Genomic DNA, 26,237 nt, shown 5'->3' on the forward strand with positions numbered 1-26,237 from the left:
CACTATTATTTGGTGTATATGGTATAAAGTCTTAGTAGGATAACAGGTGAGAATGTGAAAGAAGTGATACAACTGTGTGTAAATGTCATTAGATACTAGACAATCTTTGTGTATTAAAAATGAAGCTATTAGACAAAATGTAATACATGTTTTGGTTTTCATCTTTCAAACATGGCTCATTTCAAAAACTTTTTTTACTTGGGTAGCTCTGTGTTTCATAGCACATATTTAGCTATCCTTGGTGGAAAAAATTTATTATAAACTAAAATTTCTATGAGAACAACAGGTAAAATTTGATTCATTTTATAATATAATCCTAGTGTTATTCACATGCTGATTCTACTACCAAAATTTTCTCAGAACTGAAAATTTACAAACCAATTCTGACTGAAAGATAGAATTAATAGATATCATTCATTATTTGAGTCAAAATATTCATTGTTTGAGCCAGGATACAAACAAAAATGTATATGCAAAGAAAATGGAAAAGTAGAAACAGATATTAATGTTTTATACACTGTCTCATTTATAGTACCACACTTTTTCTAATAATGTAGTCCAGTTAAGTTAAATTAGGATTTTTAATTTAATAGTGTGAAAGCTGAAGGAGTGTTTTCATTATTGATGGGTTCCCCTTTTCTGCTAAAAAAAGAAAGATATAAAGTGACAAGTGGTCAATTCAAGGATAGGAAGCAAACAAAAACTGTCATAAAAATCCTAATTTTATCATATTATATGATGTCATACAATATGATAAAATTGGTATCTGTGGCTATATATTTCATTAGCTGCATATTATAACTATGAAATACATAAAGCAAAAATGAATCAGATTTTTGAAGGATTGAGCAGAATGTGTCAGTGAGAACCTGTCTCCATGTTACCAGGTGCAAGAGGCAGTCAGAGTTAGGCTATGAGAAGGGAGTGGAATTGCTATAGATACAGTAGGAGACTGGAGCATTCCTTGGTCAGGTACGCACATAGGTTATGTCATTTAACACAACAACCCTGCATAATAAAAGGCATATGGGTTCTATTTTGTACTTGAGAAAACTGAGTCTGATAGAAGAAACCTACCTAAGATAACTTACCTGGTAAACAGATTTGAATTTAAAGCTAACTGACTCAAGAATTGAAGCTACTAACGTCTATGTGAAATTGCTTTATTGCTAATCAGACTCATGAGAGAAATGTGCTAATGGAAGTAGAATGTCCTGGATGTGCTAAAAATTAGAGGAAGTGCATTAATTGTGAAACCAATAGAAACCAATAGAAACATTTCTTGTTAATGACTTTCCCTTAACACTGGAGGTAAATTCTGACTAACTAATGAAGATAACAGGTTATAACAACATAACAGAGCTGAAAATATTTGACTAATAACTTACAAGAAACTTAGAGACCATTAGGATAGAGTCAGGAACCTTTGAAGTCTATTCTACACTTATGAAAAATAAATAAAATTTTATATCTGTTCTGAAAAGCAAAACTCTGGAAGAAACATGAATTAGCTTTAGTCTTTTGCCTTTAATCACATCTTGCTAATGACAATTTTAGACATAAGTAATTATATCAGCTTATAAATATACATAATTTTTCAGAGTACCATGACATCTGATTCTCTGATTTTGTCAGAAAATTAAATCTGAAAATCTCATTTTTATAGAACATATTCTGTTTATTTAATTGAAAAAGAAAGCATCATATCATGCAAACAAAATGGGTTTGAAAGCCACATCCAATCCATGTTTGCCACTTGAGGCCTCTGTGTAAAACCATCTTTTTTAAAACCATTTTTGTTTTGAGACACTAGTAATACAGATTATTGTTGGAAACAGGAGAATATCATTATTTCTGCAAATTATTTTTCATTAGTGACATTCATTTTCTGGTTGCATGTCTCAGTTTCCATACAATGAAGATGAGATACAGAATTATGTCTTCATCAGCAAAAGGAACCTGTGGTAAATATGAGTTATGAAAAAATGATTTTCCCTTCCTTGCTTCTGGAGTTCCCTGCAGAAGAATGTAAAAGGGGGAAATATTAGTTTGTTAAAGAGAAAAAGCTTAAATATGAAACTGGAGCCATATTTCCAAAAAATCAAATTACCATAATGGATCAGTACCTGCCCACCTGAAGATGAACCATCTTTGGGGTTTCAAAATTCTGTTTTTTAGGTTTTTATTACTTTTACGGGGGTAATTAGATTTGTTTATTTTTTAATGGGGGTACTGGGGATTGAACCCAGGATCTCATGTATGCTAGGCAGGCACTCTACCACTAAGCTATACCCTCCCCTTCAAAATTCTGTTTTTGTGTCATCCTAGCAATAGGAAAACTTATGGTGGGTCCTCACATGGTGAAAACACATCATTCTTATCCTTAGAATTTCCCTGTGGCACAGCCTGGGATCAAAAGAGAATGGAGCCATTTTAAACTAATGTTTCTCACAACATTTTATTTTTGAAGCCATGCCTTTCTGAGCTTACAGTTCAGCACCTTCTCTGGAATTGTAAAGTAAATACAAATAATGGCAATGGTAATTTTAGAGGAAAAATATGATCTTGAAACGCATGGTTCTAATTTCAAACATGAGATATTACTGTGATTGTTGATTCTGCTGGCCTGCTGTAGGTTCTTCCACCTTGTGCAGCACAAGGTAGAATGCTTCCTATGACAGTGATAGAGCCATTGTATTGCTTTGTTTTCAGCTCCCACACAGGTGCCCTTTAGTTCTTAAAAATGACTGCACACGGAACTATATTCAATACCTTGTAGTAACTTATAATGTAAAAGAACATGAAAACAAATATATGTGTGTATATGTATGACTGAAACATTATGCTGTACACCAGAAATTGACATAAGATTGTGCACTGACTACACTACAATAAAAAAAAAATGACTGCCCTAAACTCTCCTTGTATCTCTTACAATCTTAAATATTATAAGATGGTGCTGGTTCATTAATTTAGTGACAATTATTAACATCTGATAGAATGGTAGAACTTTCAGGCTTGTAGGTGATTTTTATATATTCTATTTCTTTAATGTGTCTCAAAAAGATTTATTATTAATTTTCTGTGTCACTGTTGCTCTGGTTATTAGTCTCTAGAAGCACATACTTATTATAAGCTCCATGGTTATTTTGTTTTAAAGGCATAGATAAACTTGGCATCTATTAACAGTAAAACTTTATGGCATCCTTAACACTAAAAAGAATCTGGTCATTTGAAAAATATCTGGACATTAATTGTCATCAATACATGGAAAAGAACCAGTTCATGACTAATTAATATTTATTATAATAACCTTGTTGAAGAATTGATTACAGAATATACTTTAATATTTGCCAGTTTTTACAGCCCTCAAATATTCTGAGATGAACTGTTTTTATTTACTCCTTCTTTTCTGTTAAAGAATAATACCCTTGCATATTCTGAGAAAAAGACAATTAATGGAGCAGTCAATTCAGCATACAATAATGCAATCTTGGATTTATTAAAGGGTAGAACATTCTATCTTTTGTCTGGAATGACAGAAAATATATATCCTTTTCCTTCCTGGCAGAGTCAAAATATACAGGGTATTCATCAACTTTTCCTGTCTCCATACAGAAACAATTACACTCCAGTGAGTTTTATATTTGATCCCACTCCTGTTCTAGGTATACGCTTTAGAACATAGGTGTTTTGCTTTTTTTCCCCCATGGCATGGCTAGATTCAGAGATGAACATACACTAACAAACTCTGCCACTTTCGTCTTTTCTTGAAACTAAAGGTGTTTTGGAGGTTGTTGGTTTGTGTGTATATGTAGATATTTTCTAAAAGCAAAGGCATACACTTGAAATTGTTTTGGAACTTTTTTTTTGGCCACTCCTATTGCTTACTTTGTAAACTTTCCAAAACCCTGGAAGAATACAAGCAGCAAAATAATGAAAATGCTTTTCTTTACTGTTTCACTAAATAACAATAGGCTATAATATAATGAGTTCTTAACTTTTCAAAGATGCTGGCTTCTCATATGTGGACTTGGAGGGGGGTTACTTTCTGTTCTGGTTTAAGGGCTGTGGAGGACATAACATCTAAGGGCCTGTGCTGACTTTATGCTGTGTTGAATGAATTCTCTCCTTTCCTTACCGAACATAACTATGCAATGCACAGGCACTTCATAGAGTTGTTTTCAACCTGCCTCATTTAAAACTTACTCCACTATTGTGCTAATAATTGTTTCACATTATAATTTATTCCCTTTATTTACCATTTCATTTGTCCTTGGACTCTTGATTCACTACCCAGGCAACTTTCTCAATAGACCACCTATCTGTATTGGACTGTATGTGTACTGGTCCCAGCCACCTCACTGCCTAGGACTCACGTTTTTTCCCGTCAGATGCCACCGTGTATTTGTTCTGCTTGCAGTTGATGATGCAGCCACAGGGCAAGTGTGTCCAGCGTTTGGACAAGACAAACACTGGAGTTACAGTGGTGGCCAGTAGGGTTAGGAGAAAGCTGAATGTCTCAAAGGGAAGGCTCTGAAACCCCAGGATGTGCTGGACCACCATGTGGATCTGCAAAAGTACAGAGCTTCAGTCTTATGCCAAGACAACATTTTCCACTGTGCCAAGCCTTCCCCCAAGCATGCTGCCCACCTCCCTTCTCCACGCCCCTTTCCTGCCTGAAAGCCAGAAGCTCTGCTCCTGGACTGGCATTCCTGGTTTTGGTGGTGAACTACTGGGATCCCTTGGGAGGAAGCCCACTGCTCCAGACTGCTCAGGGCTTTGAGGGTTTCCACTCTTGAGTGCTTGGTCTGTGCCAGCTGCCAGCTCAAGTCTCCATCAAGGAAACACAGTTCACAATGTGAGCAATGCTACCCCGGAAAACAGGCAAGAAATCTGCACTGGGCACTCCGGGTGGCCTTTGTCTATCTTTGGCCCCTCACTTCAGCCAAACCAAACTTGTCACAGCAGGGTGCCACCCATTTGCCTCTCAGCTGGGCTTCCTCCTGGAGGCTTGAACAAAAGCCTGTTTTGTCCCCTCACCTCTCTCCCTGCTGGGGATAGGCGGCGTCCTTACGAGGCAGGAATGGAGCAGAGAGAAGGGCACGACAAGGTTGGGGAAAAACCAACCAACCAACCTTCTTACTACCGCTCTCCTTTTCTGAATACTCCCAGACAGAACACCCTTGACCACGACAGATCTAGGAAAACGAAGTCTCCCTTACTTGAAAGCGCTCCCCGCCGTTAAGTAAAGGCTTCACGGCTACTAGCCCAACCCGTGAACTGCCTTCCTCCAAGCGCTTCTCTAAAACCGAGCGAGACACATTTGGAAGCGGACTTAACTGCGCGTCTCTGGGTTACCCTCCAAACCGGAGATGCTGGTCCCCAAACACACTCATACGTATGTCTTGCACACACACCCGCGCACCCGTGAGCAACCGCAGTTTTACCATCATGGGCAGCCAAAGGATGACTTTTGTCAGAGCAAGGATCAAAGAGAAGCGCTTCTGCGCTACGGTCACGGTGAAGCTCCTGGTGCCATAGAGAGTCCCCCGTTTTTCACGCCTGCAGGCTCCAGCCACAGCGGCAGCACCGCTCCCGGGCTCCTGCCCTAGCCGGGTCCTCGCAGGCAGACCTGGTCCAAACACGGTGTCCAAGGTCGGGGAGCATCCCCCAGAGCACCGCAGGGCGGGGCCCGGAGCGTCATCTGGGGACAGGGAAAGAACTCTTCCTCCAGTTGGAGGGGTCCCTGGAGTGGAAGCTCCGCGGGAAATTTCCTGATAGTTGGCGTGAAGTCTCGGCGGCTCCTCCGAACACAGCAACTGGTGAGTGAGCGGGACGGAGAGGCCGGCGAGGAGTCCGAAGGCCGAAGTGTACACAGCGAAGAGCAGCAGCACGTAGGAGCTGGAGCAGTCGGCCAGGCAGCCCCAGGGCGTGCGCACGAAGGCGCCCCAGCCGCACAGCGGGAGCGCGGAGAGCAGCAGGCTGGCTGCCCACACGGTCAACGCCACGCCGAGCACCTGGCCGGATCTTCTGGAGGTTGCCTGGCTCCCTACAGCTCTGTGCATTGTGTAAAAGTTGTACGAGACCACGAGAGTCGCCTTCAAGTTGCTCGAGAGGCCCTGGCATAAATATAGTAAGGCAGAGGTGGTGCACAGAGACTGGAAGTAGTCAGGGACCTCGTTTGGCCACTGCAAAAAGATGAAGATGGTCACCGACAAGACGCTCATGAGATCATCCCCGGACCAGGAAGCCACCAGCATGGACACAACAGTTCTGTTCTGCATTTTCAGTAGGGAAACTAGTGAATAAATGCTGCCGGCCAGGGCTGCAAGAGTCATTAAGCACGTCAGGCAAAAAAGATAGATATTCACGGTTCCTGGTGGATTTAAAAGGTCCGTCGAATTATGTCTTTCTTTCCACAGGCTAGAGTCATTTGTTGATAAATTACTGAGAAATACAGACATTGTCCTTGGTCAATATTTAATTTCTTTTTCAATGAATCTGTAAATATTCTCAAAATTAAGCATGGCTGTTAGTTGCAAATCAGATCTCATTTTCTCCTACCAAGTTTCCCTCAAGATGTTCCCCCATCAGTCCAGCAGAAAATGGTCAGACAAGTCTCCTTTAAATCTGACTCAACTCATATTTTAAAATTGGGTTCCACTTAGAGCATCAATAAGAAAGTTTTCAACATTCCAATTAAGAACAAACATACAAAAACTTCCTCCTGAAACTATCAAGTTTCAGGCATGAAAGCAAAAGCTCCTCAAGTAGATTGAAAAATAATGATGTCTGGGTCCTTTTGGGTCCTTCTAATGGAGCAAAGCGGCTGGTAGCTTGAGGTAATCAAACTCTATTCAGTTTTTAAGAGCAGTAAAATGATGCATTTGGTTCCAGAGCTGAATTCAAAGGCAGAGAAATTATCAGGTAGTCTTCAGCTTTGCCGGATCAGAGAGAGAGAGAGAATGAAAGAGAGAGGGAGAGAGAGACAGACACTGAGCACAGCTCCCCATCTGAACTGCTGTGTTCTTCAATCAGCCTGTGATCCTCTGAGCTGCAGGAAGGAGGAGTCAGCTCCAAGCAGGAGAGGAGCAGGAACAAAAGGGAGGGGAGTTCAGTGTATGAGCGAAATGATGTATTTCTTCTCAGCCTGCCTTATTCGAAGCAAGAGACAATGTCTTTGCTAAGTCTTCCCCTTTGGTTTTGACATATAAAACTAGCCCAGATACTTGCCCAGGCTTGATGTGAATGATAATTAGCATCTTCAAGAGGTCCACTCTTCTCCACTAACAGGCTGTTTTTATTCTTATCTAGACCTCTCTGATTCATAGTCCATTGGAGGAAGAATATTACTAATGTCATTTTTAAGTGAATAGGAGGTACCAGCTTTGTTTTTTAAAATACATATTGTACTTAATAATAAGAATGTTATTATGGTCCTCATTACACTAAACAAGATTTTGCAGAATCTTTGGGTGGAGCCACTCTAGCTTTAGGTAGGTAGCTATTTTCTGTTGATGTCATAAATAAGCAAGCTGCCATTCGAATAAATAATATTTCTAGTTGTTAAAGTCAGATGACATTATATAGGGTTACCTCACAAAAAAAAAAACAAAACATTTTTAGCTAGAGTACTTGGGTATTTTGTACGATGATTTAATCCCTGAACTCATTTTAAGAATTGTCAGTTTGGCTTAGCAAAGAAGTAACTGACATCAGTAGTCCAAGTCTAGCATTTCCCAGGATGCTTTAGGGCAGTATTCCTCCTCAGCTCAGCTTCATGACCTGAGGGCCTCTCCACACACAGGCCTGAGGTCTGAAGGAAAGCAGCAGAAGGGAAAGAAGAAAGCTCACATGGTAATGATCTAAATGCATGGAACAGAATTCTAATCATTCCTTACATTTTAGAGATAACCGAGGCTACATTTTGAACCTGAATCTGTTCAAGTAGAAAGTGATTGTATTAGTCACTGCCAGCCATACCCTTCAATAAACACAGGAGGTGCTTCACTGATCTTGACATGTTTGATTTCCCTTTCACTCAACAAATGGAAACAAAAGCACCTGTGACACCCAACTCAGCACTCTAGCTCTCCCTACAGATAATGACAGACCTTGAAGAGTAGTGTAAGAAGGGTCTAGGTTAATTCTTCAGTATGGTATTTAATCCTGGATTTTCAATTAGGTGGGACAATAACTATCACATTGTTAAAATACAATGAATAGACCTTAATAATAGCTATTGCAGTACTATGTGAGGTCTGGGGACATTCCTTCAAGGATTACCATAGTTTCTGGGTTTTCCATTAAATATAAATTTGGAAAAGGGACAGGATACCTAACCACAGTCCCTAGGATATGACAGAAGAGGCAAGGGTGTTAGCACATTTCCAAAGGTTGTTGGTACAATTACAGCCAGTAGAGAACTAGGAGAGAAATCTGAATTTTACTTCAGACTGCTATTCCTGGCTATGTATCCTTGGACAAAGATTTTTATACTTTCTCTGGGTATCTGTTTCCATATCTGTAAAACAAGGGGGCTTGACTAGATTAGTTTTAGGCCCTTTCAAGTTCTAAAATTGGATGATACAATTTTTAAATTGTTCATGTTAACTTTATATTAATTTTCTTTTCTGCCTACTTCAAAATAATCAATTTTGTCATCAAATAAAAAGTGGAGGTTGTAGGAGCTGATGCTTGGATTCTTCAGGCTTTCTCTTTCCCTGCTCTGATGGCATGGAGGTCCTTATCAATATGAAGATGGTATAAGATTCAAGCAGCCTGTGGTGGGAATGTAGTTTGGTGCAGCCATTATGGAAAACAGTATGGAGATTCCTCAAAAAAATAAAAATAGACTTACCATATGATCCATCAATCCCACTCCTGGGTAAATATCCAGAGGGAACTCTAATTCAAAAAGATACATGCACCCCAATGTTCATAGCAGCACTATATACAATAGCCAAGACATGGATGCAACCTAAATGTCCATCAACAGATGACTGGATAAAGAAGTTGTGGTATATTTATACAATGGAATATTATCCAGCTATAAAAAAAGAATAAAATAATGCCATTTGCAGCAGCATGGATGGATCTAGAGATCATCATTCTAAGTGAAGTAAGCCAGAAAGAGAAAGGAAAGTAACATATGACATCACTCATGTGTGGAATCTAAAAAAAAAAAGAAAAAAAGGACACTATGAACTCATCTACAAAACAGAAACAGACTTGCAGACATAGAAACAATCTTATGGTTATGGGGGAAAGGGGATGGGAAGGGATAAATTTGGGAGTTTGAGATTTACAAGTGTCAGCCACTATATATAAAAATAGATTTAAAAAACAACAAATTTCTTCTGTATAGCACAGGGAACTATATTCAATATTTTGTAATAACCTTTAAAGAAAAATAATATTAAAATGAATATATGTATGTATATGCATGACTAGGATATTGTGCTCTACACCAGAAATTGACACATTGTAACTGAATGTACTTCAATTAAAAAAAGAAAAGGTTCAAGCAGCCTGGAATGCTGGGCCAACGGAAGGATCATGGCTGCCCTGGAGGTCTGTGGGAACCTAGAGTAAGCTTTGTATGAATAAGAAGTAAGGTTTGTTGTGTAAGTCACTAGTTTTGGGGGTTGATTGTTCTTAGATGGTAGTCTTAATATGGTTAGGTATACTATTGCTCCCACACAGTTAGTAAGTGGTAAGGCCAGTTTTTAAAATTGTGGCCTGGCTCTGCAATCTTAATTACAACATATACACAGTTTCTAATCATTCTCTCTTAGCATTGCTTGGGAACACTCCCAATGGATGCGATAATTATACAGTTTTGTTTTTGTTTTCTTTCTCAGCAAGCATGTTCGAAACGTATCATTTTCTAAGTTTTAATTTATAAACAAACTTTTACCAAGCTTTATGTTTTATAATACATATATATAATGTATATATACATATAATACATATGTATTATAGATATGAGTTTCTTGAAAGTTTTAAGCCTTCCCCTTAGCCATAATCTCATTTTCTTTACAATATCCTCCTAAGCATGAAAAAAAAATCACTCTAAATGCCTTTCAAATAACCAGGAGGCCAGGAAGAAAGATTTCTAAGCCCTTTTGTATCTTAAATTTACCCAGTTCTTGTGAGTGAACCTTGTTCCTCTGTCTCACTTATCATAAAGCTTTGTATCTTCAATTATTTAAAATTCCATCTTCAAATTACTTAATACTGAAAATATACATTGATTTAAATTGAAATTATGATTATCAGAACAGTTTAGGTGAAGATTTATTTACTGTTTTCCCACTGCTGTTTTGGTTACTTTAAAACATATACCAAATAAAGTATTATAGATTATGAAACTAACTAGAGAGAATTACATGGCAAAAATTTCATCAGGCTTTTATGAAGTCCTTGATGTAATTATACTTTTGCAAAGCACTATAGGCATTGTTCTAAAAGTGTACATTATATCTGAAAATCCTCAAAAAGTAGGAAACGTCATAAAAAATTCTGGTTGAATATGGTAAAATAACATCCTTAGCAATATGGATAATTGGCAATAATCATCTGGCATGGAACACTGGCATGGAAACATTCAGTTTTGTTTTATAAAAAATTTTTTTAAAAGCATCAAAGATAAAGTTACTTATGAAGCTGTAATATTTCCCTGCTTCTAAAAAGATAGGGTGCAGCTAAAACACTTTAAAGAACTGGCCCAGCTTAAGACTCTTACTATTCCGTAGGTTGTCTTCTTGTTTTACTTATGGTTTCCTTTGCTGTGCAAAGCTTGTAAGTTTCGTTAGGTCCCATTTGTTTATTCTTGCTTTTATTTCTTCTAGGAGAAAATTTTTGAAATGTATGTCAGATAATGTTTTGCCTATGTTTTCCTCTAGGAGGTTTATTGTATCTTGTCTTATGTTTAAATCTTTAATCCATTTTGAGTTGATTTTTGTATATGGTGTAAGGGCGTGTTCTAGCTTCATTGTTTTACATGCTGCTGCTGTCCAGTTTTCCCAACACCATTTGTTGAAGAGACTGTCTTTATTCCATTGTATATTCTTGCCTCCTTTGTCGAAGATGAGTTGACCAAAAGTTTGTGGGTTCATTTCTGGGCTCTCTATTCTGTTCCATTGGTCCATATGTCTGTTTTGGTACCAATACCATGCTGTCTTGATGACTGTAGCTCTATAGTATTGTCTGAAGTCTGGGAGAGTTATTCCTCCAGCCTCTTTCTTTCTCTTCATTAATGCTTTGGCAATTCTAGGTCTTTGAATGGTTCCATATAAATTTTATTATGATTTGTTCTACTTCTGTGAAATATGTCCTGGGTAATTGGATAGGGATTGCATTAAATCTGTAGATTGCCTTGGGCAGTGTGACCATTTTAACAATATTGATTTTTCCAATCCAAGAGCATGGGATATTTTTCCATTTTTTAAAGTCTTCTTTAATTTCCTTCATTAATGGTTTATAGTTTTCTGCGTATAATTCTTTCACCTCCTTGGTTAGATTTATTCCCAGATATTTTATGACTTTGGGTGCTATTTTAAAGGGGATTGTTTCTTTATTTTCTTTTTCTGTTGATTCATCGTTAGTGTAAAGAAATGCAACTGATTTTTCAACGTTAATTTTGTAACCTGCTACCTTGCTGAATTTTTCAATCAGCTCTAGTAGTTTTTGTGTGGACCTTTTAGGGTTTTCTATATAAAGTAACCTGTCGTCGGCATATAGTGACACTTTTACCTCTTCTTTTCCAATTTGGATCCCTTTTATTTCTCTCTTGCCTGAATGCTGTGGCTAGGACTTCCAGGACTATGTTGAATAGGAGTGGTGATAGTGGGCATCCTTGTCTTGTCCCAGATTTTAGTGGGAAGGAAACCATAAGTAAAACAAGAAGACAACCTACACAACGGGAGAAAATTTTTGCAAATGAAACCGACAAAGGCTTGATCTCCAGAATATATAAGCAGCTCATATGACTCAATAAGAAAAAAATAAACAACCCAATCCAAAAATGGGCAGAAGACCTAAACAAGCAATTCTCCAAGGAAGACATACAAATGATCAAAAGGCACATGAAAAAATGCTCAATATCACTAATTATCAGAGAAATGCAAATCAAAACTACAATGAGGTATCACCTCACACCAGTCAGAATGGCCATCATTCAAAAATCCACAAATGACAAATGCTGGAGAGGCTGTGGAGAAAGGGGAACCCTCCTACACTGCTGGTAGGAATGCAGTTTGGTGCAGCCACTATGGAAAACAGTGTGGAGATTCCTCAAAAGACTAGGAACAGACTTACTGTATGACCCAGGAATCCCACTCCTGGGCTTGTATCAAGAAGGAATCCTACTTCAGGATGACACCTGCACCCCAATGTTCATAGCAGCACTATTTACAATAGCCAAAACATGGAAACAGCCTAAATGTCCATCAACAGGTGACTGGATAAAGAAAATGTGGAATATTTATACAATGGAATACTACTCAGCCATAAAAACCGACAACATAATGCCATTTGCAGCAACATGGATGCTCCTAGAGAATGTCATTCTAAGTGAAGTAAGCCAGAAAGAGAAAGAAAAATACCATATGAGATCGCTCATATGTGGAATCTAAAAAACAAAAACAAACAAACAAACAAACAAAAACAAGGTGTAAATACAGGACAGAAATAGACTCATAGACAGAGAATACAGACTTGTGGTTGCCAGGGCGGTGGAGGGTGGGAAGGGATAGACTGGGATTTCAAAATTGTAGAATAGATAAACAAGATTATACTGTATAGCACAGGGAAATATACACAAAATGTTATGATAACTCACAGAGAAAAAAATGTGACAATGAGTATGTATATGTCCATGTATGACTGAAAAATTGTGCTGAACACTGGAATTTGACACAACATTGTAAAATGATTATAAATCAATAAAAAAAAGTTAAAAAAAAGACTCATACTAATTTGTCATCAAAGCTCAAGGTTCACTTTAAGTACCAAAACTTCACCAAACATTTTCTCAAAGATGATTACTCTTTCTAGTCCTTTGAAAAATGAATGCCACTCATTTCTCTAGGAGTGGCTTCTCTCTTTGCTCAGTGCTATGGCTTGGCTCTCTAATCTGAACTCTCTGTCCTATAGGAGTATCATTGCCTTGCCTTGAGGTGATTTCTGGAGCATAGTGATGGGGAATATGCTTTATCTCATGTCTTTTGACAGGAAGGGTAGTTTCCTTATTAAGGTCCCAAATTACTTCACTAAGTGAAACAATAACTGAAAGATTCCTTGGTTTATTTTAGCAGTTGGCAGACTATGGTCTGATTTTGTAAATAAAGTTTTACTGGAACATAGCCATACCCATTCAAGTTTTTTTTTATGGCTGCTTTCAAGCTACAACAACAGAGTTGAGCCCTGAGTAGTTGTGACAGAGACAGCCGAAAATATTTACTATCCAGCACTTTACAGAAAAAAATTGTTGATCCTTGGTTTATCTAAAACAGGAGCATTTCAATGCAAGGTAACTTTGGTAGAATGTTTGGGTCATTTGTGAGATTTAGACAAATCCATATCTTATGTATTTCAACATATATATATATGTATATAATATATAATACATTTTATATTTATATGTAAATTATATAATTAACTATAATATAAATAACAACAATAATAACAAGAGCTAACACATATTTAGTTCTTATAATGTGTTGGACAGTTTTCTAAGTTATCTATATGTATTAACTAATTTAATTTCACAATTCTATGATACAAGTATTAGTTTTAGTCTCATTTTTCAAACAAAGGAACGGTGGCACAGAGAGTAAATAACCCACCCACCTAAAATTTCATTGCCTGTAAAGAAGAGGTTAGGATTTGAACCCAGCTTATTCCAAGACACAACACTGGCTTATAGAGGCAAGATGGTAGTGGCTTATTTTTCTGCCCTATTCTCTACATTTCCTGCCTTTGCAAACATCCTGTGAGCTTTAATAAATCAGAGGAATTGCTGGGGAAGAGAACTTCTCGGGGCAATACAAATTTCTGAGGTTCTAACTCAGTAATAGAATGATGCAGATGGCCGCCTATTCTTTCTTTTCATTTAGTATCATTGAGCTCCAAGGGTTTTAAAGAAATTATCTCAGTAGATCTTACTTCCCTAAGGAGAAGTGAAGTTTTATCCAAACTCAGCTGAGAAGTGAGAGCATAAAAGCAAAATCACTTGTCCAAGACGATGCTGTAATTGAGTGACTGAGGTGGAAATTAAATCGACCTTCCTCCTTTTTCGCATTTATTGTCTACTCACTAGGGCAGCAATGTCTCTGGGCTATGTAGTGAGAAATACCCCAGAGTATTTGAAATGAAAAGGTTATATGTTTATAAAGAGATTTTAAAATCTTGCATCAAAGAGAGACCTGATAGAAACAGGAGTCCTGCAGAGGTGAAAAGTGGTATCGACCCTCTGGTCACTGTGGTGGAGAAGTTGCAATCTGACAACCTGAATGATTTCTAACTCTCATTAGGCTTGCTTTGATTCCTTCAACAAGCCACTCAGTCTCACCTATGGCTCAGTTCCTGTATCTTCATAGACAGGAAAACAATACTATTATGAAGAAATTTAAAGGCTCAGATGAAAAGCATCATAAAAGTTTAGAATAAATAATGATGAGTTTCTGGTATACTTTTCTCCACAACTGGCAATTTCCTTTGAACTGAAACACCACACCATCACCAGCTCTGGGTTCTCTGGTAGACGACAGTAAAGGGGAAGGAGGTGTGGTGAGGCATTTATCTCCTTCTTTTCCTTCCATGTCCCATGCATATCAGAACCACAGAAGTCTCCAGGCTTCTATGTATCAATTCCATCATAGACGGATATTTGTGTTATTATTTGTTTATACAAACAAATGCTTGTAGATATTACCCTACTTGCAAGCTGATAAGTTTGCTTGCTCAGTTTCATGGTGGAAAACAGAAGGTTCTTGGTTCAGAAATAAAGGACTTTATTACTCACAGCAGTAGCAGTAGAATATCAGTATTTTCCTGTACCAAGCCCAAATTCCCACGAGGTCACACGGGAGAACCAGGTGACACCTGTACATAGAACGGAGGTTGTGTTACAAGAGAGAAACCCTGAACTAGCTTAGGGAGTGCAAATGGTTTACCATGGGCAGTAAGCATGCCTGCCGTTCACCATGGAGGGAAACACTTCCCTTTCTTCTAAGGTTGTAAGTAAACCTGCCTTTTAGTTTGGTTACAGACATCACTGAAAAGAGAATACAGAAGGACAATCAGAGATTCTGCATGTAAGACAAGCAGAAACACGAGCTGTGCATGAATAATTACCTCCCAGTAGGAACAGGACAAGAATAACTACTATCACTATTACTGTTTAACATACCGCTGCGGGTCCTAGTCAATGCTGTGAGGGAAAAACACAGAGACTGGATGGGATGGAAATTAAGAAAGAAAATGATCATTATGTGCAGATGATATAAATATAAACCTAGGAAGCAAAAGAACTTACAGACAAATTATTACAACTAAAAAGAGAATTCAATTGTTGGACAAAATACCAATATTTAAAAACCAATAGTAACAACAAACAACTAGAAAATGTAATAAATACTTATTTTCATAATTTCAATCCTTAAAACAGTAAAAATCATGAAACGGCCGAGGAATTAATTTAACCCTATTTAATTAATTTAAGCCCTATTTAAAGAAAACTTGAAAACTTTAATAAAAGGCCATAGAAGATGATCTAAATAAATGGAGAGATATTCTATGATTCTGGATAAAATGAGTTAGTATCAAAGTGATACAAATTCTTTCTAAATTTCTAAATATATTTAATGCAATCCCAATTAAATTTCTAGTTAAATTTCTTGAAGAACTCAATAAACTTAAAATGTATTTGAAAAAACAGAGGTCATGAAGATCTAAGTCACTGTTATAAAAAAGAAGTAATACATACAGTGAAGCCATTGTTCTAAAGGTAGCATGACATGAGTACAAGAACACATGAACTACCAGTGCAATAGAACAGAGTTCAGAGACAAGTCTGTGTATATATGACAATTTATGTCACAAACATGGCCCCATGAAAGACGAGCTGTAGAATAGGTGATGGCTTATTTTATGGAGAAAAATAAAAATGGATTCTGACATTGCACCATATGTAAAGGTAATTTTAGATGGGTCAAAGATCTAAATATAAAAGACAAACTATTAACTTCTTTGTAATCCAGGGCAGTGAAGGTCTTATCAATTAAAATTGAAAACATACAAATTATAATGTAAAAATATTGATGAAGCTTTTTTACATCAAAATTAAGAATTTCTGCTAAAAAAACCCCAAATATCATGGACAAAGTTTGTGGAAAGATAACAAAAGGAAAGAATATTTTTGAAATTACTAAAACTAAAGAAAAACAGTAGAAGCTTAATATCTATTAAAAGAAATAGCTTTAACTGTAACTGATGTATTTCACTTAACATAAAGTTTCATCTAAATTGTCACATATTGTAAAGATTTCTTCTTTTTTAAGGCTGAATAACATTCCATTGTGTATATATATATGTGTGTGCGTGTGTATGTGTATATATATGTGTATTATATTTTCTTTATCTGTTTCTCTTCCAATAAACATTTAGTTTGTTTCTACATATTGGCTATTGTGAATAGTGCTTCAGTGAACATGGGAGTGCTAACATCGCTTCAAAATCGCTAACAATACTGCATTACACACTTAAACATTTGTTAAGAGGATAAATTTCATGTTGAGTGTTTTTTACTACAATAAAATAAAATTTAAAAAACAAAGAGAAAAGGAATAGCTCTAATTCAACAGTCAGAGGACAACCATCTCAGTGGAAAACTGGGTAAGAGATATGAACAGGCAGTTTATCAAAAAGGAAATCCTAAAAATACAAAGAAATGCAAAAAAAAAAAAGAAATGAAATTTAAAACTGATATTTCACACCTATTGAAGTGACAAAAATAAGAAAGCTGAATGATGCCAAAGTTTAGTAGAGATATGGCAATACAAAAACATTTCTGCATTGCTGGTGAAAGTATACAATGGTGCAAACATTCTGGGAAAACACTCCTCAGGAGATTAAGGAAATTCATACCCATAATCTGGTAATTGTATGAAGTGTTCACAACTAGTCATATGTGGACATATAACAGTATGTTCATTATAGTCTTAGCTGTGCGAGTGCTAAGTTGGAGATAACCTGAGTGCCCCAAACTGGAAGAGAAGGTACGTAGAATATGGTGGATGCACATGTGCAGCAGTGATAGGTACTGGTGAGTTTGTACACAGAGCAGTTTGGACAGATCTTAGGAACTTTGGTATGAAAAAATTAAGAAACAAAAGGGAAATATATGGTAAAATATTACTTACATATGTTAGAAATAAATGCATGTAAATCATTGCCTCACATTTTGTAAGAACATATACAAATAAAAGTGTAAATATTAAAGCAACGGTTGGATCCCTAAGGGGTAAGGAAATGGGAATGGGGTATAGAAATAAAGGGGAAAAAAAAAGAAAAAATATTTTATCTGGGTTTCCAAATATATTGGCATGGAGTTGAGCAAATCATTCTCTAATAATTCCTACAACTTTCCTGTATCTTGGCTACTTCTTTTCATCTAAGTTCCATTTTGAATATTCATGTTTTGGCATTTTTCTATTTTAATTTGATTGCATTAAGCAATCTATTTTATTGCTTTATTCAAAGTTCCAGCTTCTGGATTTGTTTACCCATTCACTGTTTTTCTTCTTTTTAACTCATTCAATTAAAAAAAATTATTTGTATTTTTTAACTTTTTGGGTTGCATAATTAGTTAATTCCATTTATTCTTGTTGTAGCAATGTGAATGCTTAAGGATATATATATAATTTAGCTATAACAGAGTATAGGTTACATATTATTATTATTATTATTATTTATTTTTATGAGCGAACATCAAGATATAAAATTTTTAATGAGCCAACATCAGCATTGTTGATTTTTTTCTTTTGCCTCAGGCTCCAGGCTCCTTTGGGCACTTCCTTTTTTTTTTTTAATTTCTTTTTGGCAGGGGGAGGTAATTAGGTTTATTATATTTAGAGGAGATACTGGGGATTGAACCCATGACCTCGTGCATGCTAAGCTGTGCTCTACTGCTTGAGCTATACCTTCCCCCAAGGTTTTGTATTATTAAAATATAATAAATAATATATATTATTATTATCTATACTCCATTATAGGTAAATCTCTTAGGTTCTAAACTGGAGTGAGAACAGAAGTATTAGACTGCATGTGCTAGAACAAGATGATATTTTCCAACTGTGAATATATTGTTGTCTGTGGGAGAATAGTTCTGGAGTAAAGTAGCACCTTCTCTTTTGGGCTCAGATGAATGTTGCTCCTCCATTTCCAACTATGTGGATGTGCTTATATCATTGAATGACCATCAAATTAGAATCTTATTCTAATTTCAATGACAAATCCTATTACGGCACTCATAGGATTTGTCTGCTTCTTGAAAATGAGTAACTTCCTGTTTTGGGTTTTGATCATTTCCTTGGCGTTTTCCCTGGCTACGGGGAACACTAAAGTCTTCTTAGATGCCTCCTCATAAAACAGACAGCAGATTTGCATGTAATGAGCAACATAGGAGAGGAAGTTGAAGGTGAACACAGGGGTTCATATTACTTTCATTATCATTATTTTCTAAATTATATGCAATTTGGACTGTTTTTCACCTAGAGTTTTCATTTTAATTTCCAGGCGGGAGAATTTTAAAAATATTTTTAACATACTTTCTAGGTTTATAATATTGGATGAGGGAAAATGACCAATATTATTTTTAAATTTTGGAGTGAATTTAAGTTTTCTTAGTGGTATAATGTTTGGTTCATTTTCACGAAAACTCCATGGGTACATAAAAAGAAGATACATTCTCTGTTTGAAGATACAACACTTAAGGCTTTCATATAACTCTGCTCTGGACCACAGCGTTAAAACATAAACTGAGGCATATTAAAATTTTTGAATTTGAGTAAAATAATTTCTTTCTTTTTTTCCTTTTAACAGAGGCACTGAGGATTGAATCGAGTGAAAATTGATCTGAATTTGGCAGCACCAAACCAGAAGTAGTGAGGAGTGCTTCATTAGCAGGAGCAGGGAGAACTATTTATACAGAGAAAGTACAGAAGCAAAGAAAGGAAATTATTGATAGGCTATAGCTTAAAGCCTAGTTGACTGCTTGAGATTGGTTGTCCTTAGGTATCAATTTTGCAACCTTGAGGCACTTACAGGGTTAGATCTTGGTTTGCTTATGTAGACCACCATGGCATTAGAGCCGCTTCCATCTAATGCCTCTTTGTTTAATCGATTTACAAACATGTGTTTGCTCTTGTCACCCTCCCACTACCTCCAGTACAAAATTCCCTGCACTGGACAACTTCATTAAACATCGAGTTTCATTCCCTATTTTTTCATTCCCCTTTCTTGAGGAAGGAGTAGTTGGTTTTGTAGAGGAGAGCTGAGTAGAAATACATTTTCACCACTATCATTGATTGGAAGTCCTTCTAATAAACACTTTAAAGAACAGTTTGAAGATAATAATGATCACGAAACACAACTTAAAACATATAGAACTCAAGGATTTATTTGCTTCAAGTGAAAGGAAAGAGCCTATGTTGTTCTCATGTCCTAGAGTAAAAATCTTAAAATACTTGACAGGATTTCTACCAATTCTGTCTTTATACTGGAATTCTTGGAATCTTCTTAGAGGCTTGTCAGAATGAAGCCTGTAATATTACTTTATAGAGTTTAGTTTTAATGGGATTTGGCCTGTTAAAAAAACTAATATTTGTGTTTCATAAACACTTATAATATGGCCAATGAATAGTATCAGTTGGTAAGAGAACTGATTAATATTAAGCATAAAAATGGATTTTAATATGCACTGGTAATGAATAAATAGTTCTATAAATAATGATTATAAAAGAGCAAAGGAAAATCTGCATGATGACTTTCTCTTCTCTCAGGACCACCTGGTAGGAAGACTTCAGATTGTATTTTGTTATGCATAGAGTAGGCACTCAATAAATATTTATTTTATTGAGTTGAACTAAGATGACCTTGTAAACAAAGAAGAAAAGATGAAAAAACAAAGGTAGAGTCACAGCATCCTGTCACATTAGATCAGATCCTCAGTCTCTCTAAGAAGAATCTGAGTATCCTGCATGCAGCTTGAAGGTGACGTTGAGAGGGGTCTTTAATGCATTCTAAATGAAAGAATCTTGAAGAAACTATGTATGGAAAGTCTGGGAAAGAAACATTTTTCGGGTTTTGATGATAAAAATTGTAATAGCTTGCACTTATTGAATGGTTATTATGTGCTAGAGTTTCTTCCAAGTGCTTTATTTATGATAGCCATCTCTGAACATTTATGGGGTTTTCATGTGGAACTGGGATTAGATTTATCTTTGATTCTCTATATGGAGAAATAGGACTTAGCTGTAGAAATTAGAAAGAGACAGATTTAAAGTGAATATATGAATTTTTTAAAGAACCCATGGGAACTCCTTGAAATTCAAATGAAGCTCTCCTGAAGCAGTGAGATTCCCTATCTTGGGAAGTGTCCAAAGAGCATCTGGGTTCCCACTGGCCTGGAACATTTTAGAGACAATTCATAATTTCAGTTGAAGGTTAGACTGAGTGACACAGAAAGCCTCTTTCAATTCTGAAAAAAATCTATGATTCTAGAATCCATTTCTTGGATTTCATTAAAGAAAGCAATGCATCTTTAGACATAGAAATACAAGCTTTCAGCTGAGGTGTTGATGTTATCAGTAAATTTACACTTATTTTACAAGATTCTGGGACACATGTTACAGTAATAAAGTTTCAGGCTGGTTAACATTTGATGAATATAAGCCCCAAAATACACTTGTCTCTCTCAAATACATCTTTAGAAGAGAGTTTTACCATACTGCTAGCATAGCCAATAACTAACATACAACTCCCATCAGTTTATTGAAAAGACAGCAAACATACTATAAGGCCATGAAGTGTTATTTCTATAGCTCCACTTATCTACAATTAAATACATGCAATATACAAAACTTCTAGATCTTTAGGGTGTTTCTCTCTCTATCTCCCTCTCTTTCTCTCTTTTTGTTTCTCATGTAGCTCTTCCAAACACAGAATTCCCTTTTAGGAACTTATGGAAATATGAATGACACAGAGGCAAAAATATAACTAGAACTTTTTGTTTTCTCTGAAGGATTACAGAAATGGTCTCTATCTTTTTGTTACACTCCAGCACCCTTAAACGATGATGCACCTCAGTATTTTTCTCTACATAGCTCTTAATTTTTTTTTATTTGCAAAGTGACTTACAGGTTACTAACCAATTTCACCTACATTGTGAACATGTTTACTCTTGTGTGTAGAGTCAACTTAACAGTTACCAATGTTCATTATCATTTGCCTTTTGCATGTGAAACAGACCCTTAACATTTGCAATACCTACATTTCAAAATTTTCAATATGTATACAACAGTAATTTACTAAGACATATACTAAGGTAATTCCCCCAAAGAAATGTTTTCTGGACAGGAACTTTGTATCTCTTTTTGAGATTATGATTCTCTCCATTTGAATCACCATCATGAGCATCTGATTCTCTTTCAGAGGAGAGTTTTAATAGAGAACAATGTTTTTAAGATTATGAGTAGGTAACAACAAAACTGTTGTAGAGCTTGAGAGCTGTGTGTTCAACTAGATTTATTTACTAGCTTAATGTCTCACTCCTACACAAAAGACTCACGTACCAACTGGGCAAAACTATCAATAAGTTAGTATGTGGCATAAACCTTCTGGATTGCTTAGAAATACTCAGTATGATAAATGTTGCATTGAGAATGACAAGCCCCAGCTCTATGTGAAGCAAGAACTGGCTTACAGTTGCTGGAAACTAGTTTCATGTTTGCAGTGTTTATCTGAAGTCGATGTTGACAGCAGACACATGATATTTTGTGGGGCATTAGAGATCTTGATAACATGGATAACATCCCTTTTGGAGTTAGCAGAATAAAGAACTGGTTTCTCCCTTAACTCTGTGGTTCTGAGGCTATACCTTTTATGGCCCAATAGTAGCTGGGCTGTGAGTAATTTTTGATGGAGACTCTGGATGTTTGCCTGTGCTTTGGAGGTATGGCTTGAGCGCTTTAGAATCTAATGAAGTATTTCTCTGAAGCAATCAAGAGCCCTAGTATGAAGAACTTTTCTGCCAACTGAGACTTCATTTAACAATCAGAGATAGCACACTGGGGACATAGTAGGTTTTGTGGTAAAAATCTCAAATAACTGATGTCTTTCTGCAAAGAGCTAGATTGATCGCCTGGAGGCACTGAGCCTTTGTGAACCAAAAAAATAGATAAATCAGTTCTCACCATTTAAACCTGAGTCTGACACAAATTCCTAGGTGTACTTTGTGCAATTTGCGTTGAAAGATGCAAGTCATAGAACTGTGACTCATTCTTCTTACCTACCCACTTCAGAGTTGGTGGTTGAGCTTTGTGTTTGTTCTGTTTTGTTTTTTATAAGTCTAGAGAGCAACTATAACTCAGATGAAAGGTACAGCCTTATAAGTTTTACTAATAAATTGCTCAAGAACTAAATAGGTGTTATAATGTTTTCAAGCTAGTTTCTACAAAGACTTTAGACAGTGCTAGGATTTTCATAGCATGTTGCTATTACAGCGCTGTGATGGGTGACTCAAAGTTAAAAATAAATTTGGTCTAGTGCATTAAGCTCTATTTTTTAGTGATTATCCTAAACTGGGTGTCAGTCCATGTCATTACAAATGAAAATCTAAAACACAGAATGAATTTCAGGAGTAGATAGTATTTTTGCACACAGAAAGGAGATACAGTATCCCCACAAAATAGCTCCATGAATTGAAAAGAGAGTATTTTATTCTTCCTTGGACGAGCTTAAATTTTCAGTCTGCTGTTAGAATCAAAGAACTACAGAACTGCAAATGACCTTTCAGATCATTAGTCAATGTCTTACTTCAGAGAGGAGGAAACTGAGGCTTTGAAAAGCTAGGTGACTCATTCAAAAATAGGAGCTAGCTAATGGCAGAGCTGGCCCTGATTCCAAGTCCATCAAGCCTTAAATAATGCTTTAATTTTTTGGCAGCATTTCTGAGATTTTGAAATTGCCCTATTCTTCCGCTAGGCTAATGAAAGCTGTCTCACAATGACTTTCTGGTTGTCCAAGTTTTTTTCCCTCTTCCATTCCAAATGTCAGTCCCAACCTCGTTTCCCTGCCTCTGCCCCTCCCAGAATTTGACAGATCCTTCTGTAGGCCCAGACCCACCTGATTTTCTGGCTAGAGCTGAATGAAGTAAGATGTGTAGTATAGTCTTGTTTATCTTCTACCATCATTTAGCGACTTGTTGGCTTAAACCATGATCCCAAAAGGTTATTTCCTCCTGGAAGATACCATATGAGATCTTATTTTCTATATAAAGTAAAAATTAATAAATGAAATGAAGAATTCATCACTATTTCATTTATTCAATGAATATTTATTGAGTAATTACCATGGGTTAGGCATCGTGCTAGAAAGTGAGAATACAAAGATGAGTACATGTCTTGAAGATCTTGGCAGTCTAGTTACAGGGGTTGCAATGTTGCAGATGTCTCCTAGAGGCACAAGAGATGCTCACCTGATGCAAATTATCTTCCTCATACTAGGAAGCCCTTGACTTGCCTCTTGGTTTACACCAAATGTTCTATGCAAATCTTTAAAAAATTTTATTCGACACTTACATGGCACTTACCATGTGCCAGGCACTGTTCCAAGAACTTTACAATTATTAATGCATTCAATCCTCAGTCAGTCCTAAGAGGTAGCTTCTATTATTATTCCCACTAAAAGACGGGGAAACTGAGGCACAGAGAAGTTAAGTAAGTTGCCTAAGTCCAACAGAGCTAGCAAGCGGTGAAGCTAGGATTTGAACCCATGTAGCCTGTGTACTTAACCACTACATGAAGGATGTGAGCTAAACAAAGAGGGAGCACTGATGAATTCAGAGATATAGCTAGTCTGGGAAAATGGTAACAAGACGTTTCCTCAAATCTTCCCCTTTCCTTGGTGAGTATCAGCTGTATCCACTCAGCTTCCCCACCAGAACCAGCAGTCGACCGGAGTACACACACACTGAAATCACCTTGGAAAACGTTTAAGAATCCTGATATTTGGGTCATAGGCTGGCCCAACGAAACCAGCATCGCTGGGGTGGGAGTTTTCCTTTTCTAAGCTTCCCAGGCAATTCTCACGTGCAGCTATTTTTGAGAACCAATAAGCTGCAGGTGTTTTTCAAACTTTAGCATGCATCAGAATCACCTGGGGTGGGGGGCGTCTTAAACACGGAGTACTGGGCCTCATATCCAGGATTTCTTATTCAGAACGTCTGGAGTCAGGCCTGAGAATTTATATTCCTTAAAACTTCCCAGGAGATGCTGATGCAGCATTTCCGTTAGCCACTTCTCTTACTCCATTCCCCTGTTTTTGCTCACTCACAGTCTCCTGAATCCTACCTTCCAAATGTCCTCACATCTGACTTTCCTCTCCGTTTACCTGTCTGTCCTAATTCTCCCCTCTTAGAGATATCTTTCTTCCTGTGTTCTCGCTTCCAGTCTCACCCACTCCAACCCATTTGCACACTGCTGCCAGAGTAATCTTTCTAAAAATACGTGTATTATGTGGCCATGACTCTACAAGTTTGAATTATTAATTTGCAGTGTGTAATCTAATGGCTCTCTTTTACAGGCAACTGTGCTTCTCCTACTTACTCTATTCTCCTCAACTCTCCTTACCCCTGCCCCCTGAGAAAATCTCAGCACCTCTTTTCCATCTTGCACGGTATTAAGTATGTGCCTTTGTCAACATGTTTATTATATCATTCAGTGGTTCTGTGGTCAGAGGTCTTCTCTTCTTCACTGTGCATTCTAGGAGGGGAACGGTACTGTGTCTTGTTTGTCATTGTATACCGAGGATCTAGAACAGTGCTTGGAGAAAGGAAGAGTCTGATGAGTATCTGCCAAGTCAGTGGGTTGCAACTTTTAACTAATTTACTCCAAGTTCCTCCTATACATTTTGAACAATTTTTTTAGTGAGGCCTTCAGTAAATAGAAATTTGTATTTAATCATTACCTATATAATTATCACTGTAGTGATGTCTTCTGACACAGACTGCCTTCTGGAAGAAATCAAGAGCTTCTGAAATCTTAACCATCTAAAAAGTCAACTTTTTCTTTCCAGAACAGAATATTGTAAATTCAAATTATATGAACATAATTTAAAATATTTAGTTTTTCATTTTCTTCATTGTAGTTACTTTTTATATGTGCGTAACAAATTGTGGTCTCTCTCTATATATATATATGACTACAGACACATCATTAAAAGTTATCCTATAGTTTTGATGGTGAAAATTTTACTGTTTATATACGTTGTGAAAAGTTGACACATCCTCAAATTGACAGAAGGTAGATAATGATGTGTATCTTTAAGAACTCAACTTAAAATTCTAAATAAACTGTGCAATCTGACTAAAATTAGTCACCATTATATGTACTCTAAATCTTTACATAAAGATTTAGTTTGTGATGGGTATATAGGATAGGTAAATAAGTTTATACTGTATATATAGCACAGGGAAATATATTCAAGATCTTGTAGTAGTAGCTCACAGTGAAAAAGAATATGAATGAATATAGACATATTCATGTATGACTGAAAAATTGTGCTGTACACCAGAAATTGACACAACATTGCAAACTGCCTATAACTCAATAAAAAAATAAATTCGTTTTAAAAAGGAATTGATTTAAAAGAAAATCTTTAATTTTCTGATTATTCCCCAATTAAGTTATTTGAATGAAAAAGAAAGATTTAGTTTGGATTTAGGAACTTAAATATTACTAATGGTACCCTGTCAATACAGAATCCTTAGTTTATATAAAGGCAGGTCCTAGGCTCACAACAGAAGTTCCTTGTTTCCTTTGTATGGTGGATGTTTGTTTTTTTGCGACCGAGGATCTGTTCTCCTACCTGTGGTGAAACACACCAGTTTTCCTTCTCCTTTTGGGGAACTGCTTCTCCTCTATTTTGTGAAGGGATGCTCTTCTGGCATA

The 26,237-nt window shown here is 36.6% G+C and overlaps 1 protein-coding gene and 1 long non-coding RNA gene across 2 annotated transcripts in view; both read right to left on the reverse strand.

The window, feature by feature from the left end:
* The window catches only part of GPR149 (G protein-coupled receptor 149), a 58,416-nt gene extending 51,949 nt beyond the window's left edge, over positions 1-6,467 (reverse strand). Inside the window, exons 1-2 of the mRNA XM_006202830.4 lie at positions 5,451-6,467; positions 4,380-4,572 (exon numbers count right to left, since the gene is read on the reverse strand). Coding sequence (XP_006202892.2) covers positions 4,380-4,572; positions 5,451-6,467 — 1,210 coding nt within the window. The remainder of the gene's footprint in view (positions 1-4,379; positions 4,573-5,450) is intronic.
* Positions 6,468-15,065: 8,598 nt separating this feature from the next.
* On the reverse strand, positions 15,066-26,237 carry LOC140695948 (uncharacterized). Its single transcript, XR_012071811.1, has 3 exons — positions 26,155-26,237; positions 23,413-23,527; positions 15,066-15,111 (listed from the first exon to the last, which is right to left on the reverse strand). It is a non-coding gene; the product is annotated as an uncharacterized lncRNA (long non-coding RNA).

Source organism: Vicugna pacos, chromosome 1, assembly GCF_048564905.1.
Source record: "Vicugna pacos chromosome 1, VicPac4, whole genome shotgun sequence".
NCBI lineage: Eukaryota > Metazoa > Chordata > Mammalia > Artiodactyla > Camelidae > Vicugna > Vicugna pacos.